Source organism: Rhodamnia argentea, chromosome 7 (assembly GCF_020921035.1).
Source record: "Rhodamnia argentea isolate NSW1041297 chromosome 7, ASM2092103v1, whole genome shotgun sequence".
NCBI lineage: Eukaryota > Viridiplantae > Streptophyta > Magnoliopsida > Myrtales > Myrtaceae > Rhodamnia > Rhodamnia argentea.
Genome location: NC_063156.1, coordinates 1,133,177 through 1,147,772, shown reverse-complemented (window position 1 = coordinate 1,147,772; position 14,596 = coordinate 1,133,177). Strand labels below are relative to the sequence as shown.

Here is a 14,596-nt window from a genome sequence, read left to right as displayed (position 1 = left end):
GACAATTTTTTCACATTAGATGTACTTGTTATGTTTTAAATTTATGTGTACAAGATGGTTTACGAACTCTTGACACTTCTCTCGCTCCCAATAAAGGGTGCAATTAAATTTTTATGGAGTCGTCCCCATTTTATGAAATCATGGGGAAAATTTTGTAAACAAAATGGAAGAAGAGCAAGAAGATTTCCAAAAGATATTCCGACTCGTTGGAATTCTACGTACGAGTTGCTTCGGCAAACTTTTGATTATAAAGATTTATTATGTATGTTTATTTCACAAAATATTCCTGAAATTACTTTACTTCCTCAACATTGGGACGTTTGCAAAATTTTTTTAGATTTTTTAAAATTTTTTAATGATGCTACTAAGACTTTATCTGGTATTTATTATCCTACTACGCATTTATTTTTAATAGAGTGTGTTAATATTGGTAGTGTTTTTAGTGAATATGAAAATGATACCGAGTTAGCTCGAACTATTTTAGTAATGCGACAAAAATGATTGCATTATTATTTGCAAATTCCTCTTGTCTGTTTAGTTGGTATTGTTTTTGGTCCACGTATTAAATTAAACGGTTTACTAGATTATTTGAATGTGTATTATCATGATTGTTTACATTTGGAAGATTCAATAGATATTTCAAATATACTATGAGATGTTAAAGAATCTATAATAGTATTATATGGAGAATTTTGTAGTAGATATGGTTTAAATAATTCTGGATCTTTACAATCTACCGCCTTACGTAGCGAAATTGGTAGTTCACTTAGTAGAGGGTATAATATGCTTAAGAGTAGGCAAAAAAGACAAAAAGGGGCAACAAGTAGTATTTCTGAATTAGAAAAATATTTAACCACTTAATTTGAGTTTCGTGATGCAGAACATAGTACGGATTTCGAAATCCCGAAGTGGTGGAAGAGTCACCAAATCGATTATCCAATTCTCGTCCTCATTGCTCGTTAGATATTAGCAACATTTTTTCAACAGTTGCAATTGAACAAACATTTAGTGCTGGAGGATTAATTTTGGGCTTTCGCCGTTCAAGATTAACCCCGAGTCCGTGGAAGCTCAAACTTGTGTCGATGATTGGACGATGGCGAAATATCGACACCAAGAGCTGGATCGTGAACATGAATTTTTTAGCGATGATATTGGAGATACCACCGCCACGGGTACCACAACGGGTAGCGACGATTAACGATGAGGTAAGTTGGGTTTCTCAAAGGTAAAAAGAACTACATGAGCTTTGATTTTTCTATCCCCAAGAAGATATGTAGGCGCTTAATGATAATTCATTAAGTTCAAGCCCATTCCTCCTCTCTATTTTTTTTTCCCATATTTTATTACAATGTACAATTTGATTGTATTTTATAATTTATAATTTATTATGTTTATTTTATTATTTATTATTTTAAAAATTAATATTAAAAAAGGAATCAGAATGAACCGCAGGTTCTGACCCGGAACCGGAACCGGCCCGGAACCGGCATTTTCAACGGCCGGTTCCGGTTCCTGAACCGGAACCAGCCTTCACTAACTGCAACACGGGTCCGAAGCGAAGCTCTGTCCCATCTGGGTGAAGGATTGTAGCATGGCTCGCGAGTTCTGGAATGCAGGGAGTTTGCTGCAACAGCTGAGCTGAAGGAGTATAAAGGGTCCATCGTATCTTCGGTGCATATTGGGATTGAAGGACCTCAACATACTGTTTTGATTTGGAGTCGAGAACGTCTCTTTAGATGATAAGAACAGGAACATCCATCCACCTTTCATCCCCGTTACTCGTGCTGTTTTTTCGTTGTGCCATGGCACTCGGTGCATACGCTTTCTCGCCACGCCTATCTTCTCGCCATAGGCCCGCCATGACTGCTGATGTTCTTTTCGGGCATGCCCATCTGCTTCTGCTCCCAACAGGTCGTTCACGTCTCGCACCAGGAAGGGAGACTCTCCCACAATCGGCGAACCAGTGTCGGTGGATGTCGACGAAGAGGACGAGGTCATCCTCGACTGTTGACGATGGTGAGTGAAGTGATCAGTCTCGATTCCTCTCTCTCTTGTTGGGTTTTCCAGTTTTGCAAATTGTGTATGGTTCCAAGTCATAGTGAACGAGGACCCTTTAGATACCCGGCAAGAAAGGCCCGAGGAATTATTAGGAGAAGGAGCGAAATGACTTTAACGAACAATAAGGAGTGCTATTCATTTAAACTTGAAGATTTCTTAGTTCATATGTCACATGCATTGGTACAAAACAGGAAGCAGCAGAGGCCATCTTCCTTGGAAACGCACACTGCGAAAGCAACGAGGGAGAGGAAAGAGCGCCATCTTCTCTTTGAACGCCTCGATTCGTCCGCATCTCTCCCCTCCGTTTCGCGCCGAAAGAAATACGAAACGGTCGCGAATTTCTGCTCGCCTCGGCAGCGACTCTGAAACCACCAGCAACGAGCGACAGCTCAACCTCTCTGTCCTTCGCTTCACTTTTGGTAACATCAGTAACTCTCGTCTCTCTGTCTCTCTCTGCGAATTGAATATGCCATCACTTTTGGGTAGTACCCAGGATGCATAGAAGCAAAATATTCGATCCTTATCAGGTGTTTTCAACGGAATGTTGTTGTAGGCATATCTGGTTTGGACGAGTCGTACTTGCCTAGATGGATAGGGTATGGGTTTGGTTCGCTCTTGTTGTTGAATCACTTCGTGGGGTCGGATCTCGCCAATATAACCCCAGCTCAGCTGGTTATAATCTTTTCTGAGGCTGTAGTTACTTTGATTGCACAAATTTCGTGGATTAATTTGAAATTTGAGCTTTTGTTTCCTGACTATTTTTTTTTCCTCTCTTTTCAGAGGACAGAGGTTCTGGGTCTTTCTTTGGCTGCATTCTCCATTATACTCCCTTATCTTGGAAAATTCCTTCCGGTAAATTTTTGCTGTTTTTGACTATTGATGTACGTTTCTGAAATCTAGTTGGTGTAATCGGCTGAGTCAAGATGTTATTCTAGCGAGCTAATTTGTGGCGCAAAGTGGTGGTTCCTTTGGGTTTTCCCCCTTCATGAGGCCATTCTTGGTTTTTGCGAGGTTCATGGGTGCTTGGCGTCCGCTGCAATAAATGTTTAGCCTTTGGATATTGCACACCTTTTTTGTCCTGGATTATCTTCTAGATGGGGGTACTGTATTTTGTCTAAGGCTAATGATCATATCTTTCTGAGAGTGACAGTAATGATTTTCCAGGGTGCTGGTCCAGGGAATCAAGTCACATTGCCTGAAGGCAATGAGCAGCTCTTCGTCATGTCAGAAAGTCTGTCTGATACATTGAAGGAGAACTTGGCTTGGGCAACATATGTTCTATTGCGCAATACAAATACTATTGCTGTGGTACGTGGTTACCGAGAGCTAAAGTGATCTGCATGGAAATTGTCACACAGCCAGCATGAGAAACCTCAATAATTGCTTGCTTATTACTTTCCTTGTGGAGGTTACAAATCTCTCAAATTTTATCCTTTTGTCTTGCCGCAGTTAATATCAATCAGAGGCGAGCTATGTATACGTGGCTATTGGAGAACACCGGATGATGTATCTAAAGGTCACGTCCTTGATTGGTTTGAGGAACAGATACAGAAAATTGGCCTCTCTGATTTGAAGGATACACTCTATTTCACTCAGAGTCCAGGTATGAGAAAATCTATTGGCAGGTCCTTCAATGTCGTATCGCATCGTCTCTTCAAAGGCAAATGCTTGATCAATCAAGCAGTCCTTTGTATGAACATCTGCATATAAAAACAAAATCTTTGTAGAAATTGCTGTTTGTTCCACTTAGTACATGAAGAAGCTAAGAGCATGCAAGCACTTAGAATATATTTCTCACACTAATACAGTGAAATATTTCTTTTTTCAATCTTAGAAGTAAGCATGCATAGTTCAATTGTTCTGGGGAAATAAAAAGGTAAATCTCTTTGCCGTAGTTTTTAAATGGCAAAGTTTTCATCAAAATTGCAGATTTTGGGTTTCGGGAATTGTTACCAAATGGGACGCGATCACTCTTGGTGCAGCCGCTGCTTCAAGTTTCAGATCAGGAGGAATACGAGATGGGGAGAAATGAAGGGTTTGTGGTCCTGTTCTCAAGCATGAGTTATGCTTATAGTGACAAAGACAGAGCCTGGATAAAAGCTGTTGCAAACAAGTTTACGGGTAAAATATATGGATAATTAAGCAGTTGTGAATTATGTGGTTGGATTTGTTACTTTCACTTAAAAGTGATGCCTTGGTGTGTCCTTTCTTCAGTTGTGGTTAAGACATGTCCTTTTTATATCTACTGTATTGAATAGGCAACCAAAATATAACAACTTCTTTAGATTGAACTGAAAGGGAGCAAGTGAAGAAGGATTTGTCCATCGTTTCTCATGCTTGGAACTGAATCAGCAGGTTAATTTGTTGATGATGATCATATTCATGCTTTGCTATTTCTGAATATTCATTCACCGAGTTCTGCTCAACCCTCTTATCTAGACACTCTATTCTTGAGATGCCATATGACGAGAAGTTGTTGCTTATGTGGACTGCAAACGAGTTTTAGTGCCTGAATTGAATCTCTCTTCTCAGACAATGCTCAATATTACGGAGGGGAATTTTATTGCTGCAATATCAAAAATGGGTCAAAACAAGTCCCTTCTCTGTAGAAAATACAAAAATGGATATCCCCCAAGTTAGATTGTGTGATGTTCTTTAGCGTTCATTTCAACGTTATTCAATACCATTGGAGCTGTTGAGAGAAAATTGATAATGCCTTTTTCTTGTTTTGAGACCTTATTTGTAGTTCATGCCAACAGGTTTATAGATCCTCTGTCAAGGCAATGATTAAGACAGCAGCTCCACTCTCGGGACTGAAGCTTCACTTAATGAATCTGCTTCAATTGCTCAAATGCTTTTGGTTTTCAATATGCTGAACATGCAATATGTGCCATTGTCAGGAAATATCTACAATCGTAGTCTTAAGATTTGTTCGATTAGTTTTATTACTCCCTTTGAGATCTGGTTACGCCGATGATCCATTGATTACAATCGTTGTTTTGTACATGTATTTTGTTTAATATGGAGATCCCTTTCACTCCTCTCCAAACTAAAGATTGCTCTGGTGTCCACTTTACAGTTGAGCTGAAAAATTTTCTATCTTAGGGCATTCGTTGTTGATTGGGATTTAGGAGTTTTGATGTTGTTACTGGATTTGACTCAATCCTCTTTCTGATTAATGTGGTTTTAGTTTATTGGAGCAGTGGTTAGTGTTAGGTAGTTTTTATGTTTAATTTGTGTAACCTTGTCTCATGGATAAGGATGTGATAGATATATGTCCTTCTGGGAGGATATCTTGGGACTCATTTGTGAAGTCACTGGACCCTTTTATTTTAGCCTTCTTCGATATGAGCACATTCTTAGGTACTTGTCCTTATTATATTGTGTAACATCCGTGACTGATTGAATTATCAAATCACTGATCAATATTAGGGATAATGTCACTTCAAAGAAAAGTAAGTTGAAACAGGAAGAGGGTTGCTAAAAAATCATCTATTGTTGATAGCACATCACTTCCACCTATCACATAGAATGGGTGGGAGCGAGGGGGTCATGAGGCTAATGGAGTGTGTTTAATTATTATATCGAGGAGAAGGGAAAAAGGATTATTTTTGGCTGTTCCTCTTCCAAGAAAGGTTTGTGTTTTTCTTTGGGTTCGCAAGTAGAGACTGAATTAAGAAAAATTTATATCTTCGAACTTCAAGCTCAGTTAAATTGCGACAGAGCAGATGTCTCGGTATGTTAGTTTGTCTCATTAGTCATTCATATCACAGCTATGTGTGAATTTTTAAGTGAAGCACTGCATTAACTGCCAAAGTAACTGGCCATTAATTAATAAAGTTGAAGTTGCGAATATTTTGTGCAAAGGATCTATCTCTGTAAAGGGCTAGTAGCATAATTATATGTTATTTTCTGGAGAACTGGCGTATTCAGAGAATGGTTAGTTTGCTCTTTATCTTGATTTAGATGGTTTCATCGCTTTTTATGGTAAATCAGATCAGGGAGGAAAGGAAGGAATCCACCTGACGCAGTTGAAATGTATTTCTAAATTTGTAAGAGGGGTCAACTCATATTTGAGCTAGTCTCTCAAGCTAAATATGTATATCCTCTCAAGTTATGATGTGCGGAACATTCTTTCTGTGCTTCGTGTGTTTTTCAAAGCAATTTGTCTCAAGTTAGGTTGGGATCCATCAAGTTCAGACATTGGATTAATAAACAGGTTCTTCGGAATCAATAAACAAGTTCTTCGCAATCCATCACATGATTATCTATGAACATGGTCTGAGGGTGAGTACTAAACAAAGGAGAAGATCGAGATCACCAACTTCTGCTGAGGGAGAGGCGGAGGCTCTACTAAGTGAGACCAAAGGCAAATTGGTTGAAGCTCAAGCAAAAATCTAGCTGAGGCAAGGGAGGAGCTCCAAGCTACTAAATAAGAAATTGTTGCACTCAAGAATCGGATGGATAACTGCAAGGGAGAATTACTCCAACTTATGGAGCTTTTCTAATGCAGTGATGGCGGTTTCTCGCGTTAATCCAGCTGAAACTCCTCAGATAGTTACCATGAATGATGGGAGTGATACGATCATATAGTGAGGAAGAATATCCTGATGAGGAGCAATTTCGTGGATATCTTTTCTGCATATTGGAGGGCTCAAAATTCTAAAAGCTGTTGATGCATATTGAGATGGTTAGCTTTCCTTGATTCATGTCTTTTTATGGTTGTATTGCTTGATCTAAGATTTGAGCTTTCATTGGTCCTTCGGTAGTATGGGAGAGTTGAATGTGTTTCCATCTGTCAAAAACTATTTGTTACTGTTAGTTTGAGTATATTCACCATTCTTCAATTTTAATCACTGTTTTGTAGGATGGTCCCATGTGGAAAATAGTTGTTAAAAAATCTTATTAGGCTCGTCTTCAGATTCTTTGATTACAGAGCAGTACTAGACATCATGGAGACGCATTAATTTTGAGGTTGTTGCACGTATTCTTTCACTGTTTTTTTTATCTTGTGCAGGTGGTGATGATACACAAGGACTATGTGATTTCTTTCGATGTGGTTAATTACAAAAGCATGGCGGAGATCTACTAGAGGTTGAGGATATTTTCAAGATGATTATCGAATAAAGGTTACATTTTTTCTCATGCTTGGTATATCGTGGATGTGGAAATTTCATGTTCTGATTTTTTGTTAGTGTGGATATAAGACTTCTGATTTTCAATCAAATATAATCAATTTTCAGTATGTTGCCAAATGATTGTGGCTTTATGTTAGATGAGATTGATAATTTGGCAGATAACAACTATGGGGTTTACATAAATGACGTACAATCAGAAAAATAGAAGAGGAAATCAACAAATGAAAAGGAAGAAATTTGCAGGGAGACTACTTAGGGGCTTGACGTACCTTTACACCCTTAAAACAGAACATTCATGCTTCTAGTCATCTCCTCCAATTAGACGGCCTCAAGTTAGGGCCCTCTACAAAGGGTTGTAGGGATGGTTGAGCCGTCTTTAATCCATGCTTTCGTGGACCCTAGTAATCAATTTGGGGCTGTCCCTATTAGCAGTCAGGAACAGCTTTTAACGGCGAACGTACAGCTGACAGTCCAGAATGGGATTTGAGCCGTCACTTGTGAGTTTTTGGACGGAAAAATTACCTTAAGGACCTCTATTTTTTTATTATAATTAATTTTTTTAGTATTACCTGTAAAAATACATATGTAGAACAGAGGGAGGGATTGTAGATTCATTTGTCTACGCAATTTGTTCTTATAGTGGTCCATATGATGATATTTTGGTTTATCTATTAAAAGAACTGAAGGATGGAAACTGAAACATCTTAGTAGCCAGAGGAAAAGAAAGCAAAGGTGATTTCCATGCCGTGTCGATTTCCAGTCAATTGTATTAGCCTATTCAGTTTAAAGTTTCTCTATTTAACTTTTCTCATGTGGGCTCATGTTGAAAAATGTCCACGAGATCCCAATTTTCTGTCTGTGAAAAGTGATATGATGTCTTGATTGAATGCGACTTCTCTCTGAGTAACTTATGCTGTCACTTCCTCGAGTTATCCAAATCATTTAGATGGCCCAGTGTGGGCGTACGTATATACCTATGCTTCGGTAGATGGACACATACATTGCCAACTGCTGCAAGAGTGTCATATATCCCTACCAAATACAGCAGCTGATAGTTTATTAAAATTCTGAATGTACTGATGATGCAGAAGTGCACATACAATGTCTGTGAAGATGCTTCCACATTGCACAGATGTACAAGAAGCTTGTGTTATGAAATGTCCCAATGGTGTTACATCGTTGCTTGGCATTGGAACTAGGAGCTCTTACTCTTAGTGTGCCTCCTTTTGTATATGTATTTTAATTACACGGGAGAAGGAAAGCCTCAAGTTGATGCCTAGGACCCCTTTGTCTTCTTTCTCTCTTAAGCACGCCTTGAACATTTCAACGCGACATCATGTTCTGATAATGTAAAATAACTTGGAGAAAGCGTGAGAGCAATGGAAAGCCACAATTAGAAAATGGGTAGAAATGCGAGTTATCGGTATGGTTCGACTTGTGCATGGACATCATTCTTTGTCTTGATTAGCTGTAACATTAATAGTGTTTACAAACGGTCAACATGGTCCCTCATCCAAGAATGGATCATTCAGGATAAGTTTATTTCTAAAGTTGTCAAGCATGAGTTGTCTGAAGTGTTGGCTCTTTGATTGAGAGATTTAAAGAACGGAGAGTAGGATTTGACCTTGAGAGAGAGAGAGAGAGAGAACCTGAGTTGGCAGGCATATGTATCATCTTTTGTTTCTGTCCTGAAGGCTAATGCTACTATCTATAGGAGTGATCATCATGTAGAGACACAGATGTTGCTGTTGGCTACATGGGAATGAAAAGGACCATTTTTTCCCTACAATAGTCCCTTAAATCATGGATGACAATGTTCTCTACACACACTATCAATTGAAGCATAGTGTTTTTACGTGAAATTTTAGCCATGGTTATATATGTAACCTCTATTTTGCCAAACTGAGCCTAATTCTTCACATTTCCAATACATATCAGGCCATTCCCATGGGATCAGAGAAATTATAAAGATTTTTTTCCTCATGGAAAACCTTAGCTACGTCTTTTAGGATCAAATAGTTTGATCCTCTGAAAATAACCATAACCATCAATGTCATTCTTTATACAAGTCCACTACCTTTTTTGACGTGCGACATCGTGTGATTGATTCTGAAATGCCAAAAGAAAAAACAGAGACATTTACTCCCAGAGGCTAGAGGACCCATTATATCTCTCATACCTCATGAACTAAGTAGAATTTGTGTTCTCGAAATAACTCTTAAAAGTAGTTGAGAAAGCTTTTTAGGCTCGTCTTCAGATGGTTTGGACACGTCCTTTCATGCGAGAAAACAATTTCTCCTTGATTCCTTCGTAATATTTACTTTTTTTCTACGCTTCCCAAGTTAGTGCATTGCAGTGAAATTGAAAATAGTCTATATATTTTCCATCTTGTGCAGGGGGTGATGATATGCAAGGAGTATGTGATCTCTTTTGATGCAGTTAATTGCAAAAGCGCGGCGTAGATCTATTAGAGGTTGAGCTTATGTTTTTCAGATGATTTTGTAGAATACATGTTAAATTTCTCTCTTGCTTGTTATATCTGGGGTGTGGAAATTTCATGTTCTGATGTGGATTTAAGACTTCAGATTTTCAATCAGATATAGTCGATTTTCAATTTGTTGCCAAATGATTGTGGCTTTGTTTTAGATGAGTCTGATAATCTGATCAAATATGAAAGAAGGGTGTTTACATAAATGATGAACTGTGAAATAGAGGAGGAAGTCAACAAATAAAAAGGAAGAAATTTGTGGCGGAAACAACTTAGAGGCTTGATGGGACTCTACACCTTTAAAAAAAAACATGCATGCTCCTATCATGTCCCCAAAGACCTTGAGTCTTCCAATTAGATGGCCTCAAGTCGAGGCCCTCAACAAAGGGTTGTAGGAATGATTGAGCTGTCTTTAATCCATGCTTTCATCGACGCTAGAGATCAATTTGGACTGTTCCTATGAGTTGTCACCTGTTCTGATACATGTAAAAGTGCATATGTAGAACAGCGGGAGGGATTATAGATTCATTTTTCTGTGCAAATATTCTCGTGCGAGCTTGTGTAGAAAATTGCTCACGATATCCTAATTTTCTGTTTGTTATAAGCGAAACGATGTCTTGATTGGATGTGACTTTTCTCTGAGTAACTTATGCAATCACTTCCTTGAGTTATCCAGATCATTTAGATGGCCTGGTATGGATATACGTATATACCTATACTTTGTTAGATTGATAGCTACATCGCCAACTGCTGTACGACTGTCATATATCCTGCCAAACTATAGAGAAGTTAATAGTTTATTTTGATCATGAATATACTAATGATAGACAAGTGCCCATGTGAATATTTCCCTACTAAACTATAGAGCAGCTGATAGTTTATTCTGGTTCTGAATATACTAATGATAGAGAAGAGCACATGTGAGGTCTGTGAAGATGCTTCCACAGTGCACAACTGTACAAGAAACTTGTGTTATGAACATCCCAACGGTATTACTTTGCTGCTTGGCATTGGTTGGAACTGGGAGTTCTTACTCTTTGTTTGGTCTCCTTTTCTAACATGTATTGTAATTATGCAGGAGAAGGAAGGCCTCAAGTTGATGCTTGTGACCCCTTTGTCTTTTTTTCTCTCTTAAGCACACCTTGAACACTTCAACATGACATCACGTTCCAATGACGTGAAAAAACTTGGAGAAAGCGCGAGACCGAGGGACACATGCAATCAGAAATTGGGTAGAAATGCGAGTTATCGATATGGTTCGACTTGTGCATGAACATCATTCTTTATTTTGATTAGGTCCGGTATTAATGTAGAAGCGATCGACATGGTCCCTAGTCCAAGAACTGATCATTCACGATAAGTTTCTTTCTGAAGTTGTCCAGCATGAGCTGTGTGGGAGTGTTGGCTCTTTCGATTGAGAGAGATTTAAAGAGTGGAGAGCAGGATTTGACTTTTGAGAAAGACCCTGAGTTTGCAAGCAAATGTGTCATCTTTTGTTCCTGTCCTAGAGGCTAATGCTACTATCCATAGTGAGTGATTATTATGTAGAGGCACAGCCCTCAGCTACACGGGAACGAAATGGACCATTTTGTTTCCTACAATTTTGTCCCTTTAATTATGGATGACAATGAATCTTAGACCTGTCATAATGGGTCATAATTCATTTCTTAACCCACAAATGACGGGCTGAGTTTATAGATAATATAAGTGTTAAACGGGTCATAAATAGATTTATAACACATCCTTATACTCTCTCTTCGTTCTCTCTTTTCTTTCGCTCGATCTTGTGCTCGCTCATTCTGCAATCTCAAGATTAGGTATGAGTTTTCCTAAATTTGATTAAATATTGAAGTAATTTAGGAATATAGGTCGGATTGGGTATTGGGTTAAGAATGTGTCACTAGATTTGTATTGCATGAAAATGGATCAAAACGGGGTAAACGGGCCTATTTGGATCGAACCAATTCCGACCCGATCCGATCTGCCCGGATCTAAACGAATCTTGCACACGCACGAACGCACGTGAATTATCGAAATTTGAAGCACGGTTGTTTTTACTGGAAATCTGTAGCCATGGTCACATGAATAACCCTTCGTCGAGCCGAACTGAGCCTACTTCTTCTCCAAAATTTCCAATAGGAATCAGGCTTGGATCTCCATATCGGTGGGTAAGGTGTGATGGCTGGGAACAGGTAATGGAGCAAGGGACACGATTTCTGCAGATTTCTGCAGAAGGAAGCGTTGTCAGAGAGCAGTGAAGTGAAGAAGAAGGAGCTTCACAGAAAGTTGAGCAGCAGCCATCATCGCGCATCGGGTGGTGGCCCATCCATGTCCGACGCCCCTCAGCTTTTCCCCGCTACTTGCTGACTACGTCTGCTTTGCGGACTTCGATGGGCGTCGGTTCGGCTTTCCTCCATCATCGTCGGTCTCAATTTGATGGGTACTCCCCCCATTTCTGACCATGACTCTTACGTTTCCGGTGGCTCGTGGGATTCCCTCGCTTAAATAAATCGAGTTCGCTCCTTGATCAATTCGGAGGAAAGGGCTGTGAACTTTGCTGGCACCAAAAGAAAGTCATGCACGTACCTTGATTCATCTTTTAACGTGACCGATTTAGTCTTAAATTTATTTATTTTTTTACGTCTCACCGATATAGTTATTTTGACAAATTTTGATCGGAAATCGCTTGTTGGCCACAATGAAAATAAAGATAAAGAGACGTTCACGTCAGCGGTTTTCGTTCAAAATTAAATTGTTTAAATGAAAAAAAAATTAAGATTAAATTGGAATTATAAAATAAGTTAAATGTTTTTTATATATATATAATTATCTTATTTTGCTTAATGATATCGTTATCAATCAGCGATGAGTGGGAGGCCCCTCGTGGGATATTTTTTCTCAGTCTTGAGCTTTACAAGTTTTGCTTTTTTGCATCGATGTCTTTATTTGGGCCACAAGAGGAAAACGTAGTTTCATTCGCCAATTGATCTGACTCTCTCGGCCACAAAATTTGAACCCTACCATTACACAAAAAGAGCAAAAAAAAAAAAAAAAAAAACAAGTCGGTCGGAAAGATGAATTATATCGACAAAGATTTGCCCTCTCAAATGGAATGCACCAGGACAAATCTCTGCTTGAACAGCACGGTTCCTTCTATTTTTCGAGAAATTTCGTGCTTTCCATGACATTCCTCGTGAGCTGATAGGTTCAAAGAAAAAGAAAAGAAAAAAAATAAGAAATTATTTCAGAAAAAAATGTTATAAAAATTTATTCCCGACGGTACATGTCCTGTTGCGTCCGATGGCAACATTTTGAGAGCCAAAATTAATCGGACGAATTACGTTGGCAAATTGCGATTATTAGCATACGAACATCGGATTGGACAAAGTGCAGAAGGTGGGGGCAATTCCATATCTTATATGTCCCCATAATTTTGACCATAATCACATCCAAATCTCTTCTAATTTCTTCCATGTCCACTGATTGGTCGGTCGCTTGTCCCTATTGAAAAACATGCCCCTCGCAACCAACTCTTCAAAACCCACGAGCCAATCAAAAATCGAAATTCCCTTTTTTTTTATGGATTTATATATATTTGTTTGAAATATAATGTGCCCAAGAAAAAGGAATTAATTAAACATTAAAAGTACATTGTTCTGGAGGAAAGACATCAACGCTTTCGAATACTTTATTGCTCTTCCGGTGGGTTGCACCGTCCCCATCGAGCTTACGTCCGCACGGAATCGCAATCCCCCCCACCCCCACAACCCTCGATTCCCACGTGCGACGACCCGCTGCACGGCGGAGAAGGCGCCACGTCCTCGCGCGGGGCCGAAGCGTGCCGGTCGCACGTACGAGGAGTGTCGGTGGCCCGTAATAATGGTCTAAAGCTTGAAAAGGTCAAAAAACAAAAGAACGAGGGGACGTCAGGGAAGGATCCGAAGGTCGATGTTCGCTACGTGGAAAATGCAAGCCTGACGTCATCGAATTTGTTATTTTGGGAAATTTTAGCAAAAAGAAAAAATTTAAAAAATTTAAAAAGAATTATACTCGTTGGTGCCTATAATGTCAAGTTAGAAACGGCCGACTAAATAGATTGAATTGGCACAAACAAACGCGAAATGTTTAAGACTCAATAGACCACAAAAAATTTAAGACTGATACAGTTACTATGATTGTTTATTGACAGAAAAAAGGACACCTTAACGTGGTCCTTCGCCTTATTTATTGCTTTTCGTTTATTTTTGCCTTGCATGAAACTATTTTCCTTTTAAAAAAATTTGACAAACTTGGCCCTCATTAATTTGGTTTTCGGCACAAATCCAGGTAGATTTTTGGCAACTATTAGCGCTCTTTTTTGGGAGAAAAAAAACTCATTTTCCGTTAAATTTGTAATTCTTCAATTTAAAATATGATTTGTATAACTCCCTTAATTTTGATAACTCTAGCCGCTTAATTGCCTCTTAAAATTGGATACATGCCACGGTCGAGGGAAATATGTCTTCTTTTGTCGCGACCCATTTTCATTAAATTCTCTATTCTTCCAAAAATACGGAAGGCGAAAAGGCCTCGTCGCTCCGATTGACTTACTTTCTTTTTCACTTTCTGTTCAAATAGCGATGATTCGAATCACTTTTTTTTTTTTTACACTATTTCGAAAATCCAATGACTCGATAAGAAAAGTCACTAGACCTTGAAAAAACTTGCAACCAAACAAAACGCACCAATTGAAGCTCGATTTTCGGGCGGCAAAAGACCCGAAAAGGAAAAAAAAAAAAAGAAAGCGAATGGAGAATTTGTTTCAAAATGGGAATTGGCAAGTGATGGCTAAGTTCTAATTTTGCTTGGATATGGAGGAGGGTACAGATAATCAATTCTTGTTTGGAGCCACAAAAAGTCCAATTTGGGGAAT

General features: G+C 38.8%; 1 protein-coding gene across 8 annotated transcripts; it reads left to right on the top strand.

Annotated features, from left to right (window-relative positions):
* Positions 1-1,543: 1,543 nt before the first annotated feature.
* LOC115743081 (protein COFACTOR ASSEMBLY OF COMPLEX C SUBUNIT B CCB2, chloroplastic) lies at positions 1,544-10,897 on the top strand. Of its 8 annotated transcripts, XM_048282416.1 has the most exons (12): positions 1,544-1,779; positions 1,909-2,016; positions 2,250-2,477; positions 2,612-2,730; positions 2,839-2,910; positions 3,223-3,366; positions 3,508-3,661; positions 3,988-4,179; positions 6,060-6,748; positions 7,076-7,152; positions 9,593-9,669; positions 10,763-10,897. In XM_048282416.1, exons 1-9 carry the CDS (start codon positions 1,737-1,739, stop codon positions 6,104-6,106), a joined length of 1,107 nt encoding a protein of 368 aa, XP_048138373.1. In that variant the 5' UTR covers positions 1,544-1,736; the 3' UTR covers positions 6,107-6,748; positions 7,076-7,152; positions 9,593-9,669; positions 10,763-10,897. The 8 variants fall into 8 exon arrangements, with proteins under 8 accessions (XP_048138373.1, XP_048138369.1, XP_048138368.1 ...); XM_048282412.1 differs by having other exon boundaries at positions 6,060-7,152; XM_048282411.1 differs by having other exon boundaries at positions 6,060-7,187.
* Positions 10,898-14,596: the final 3,699 nt, after the last annotated feature.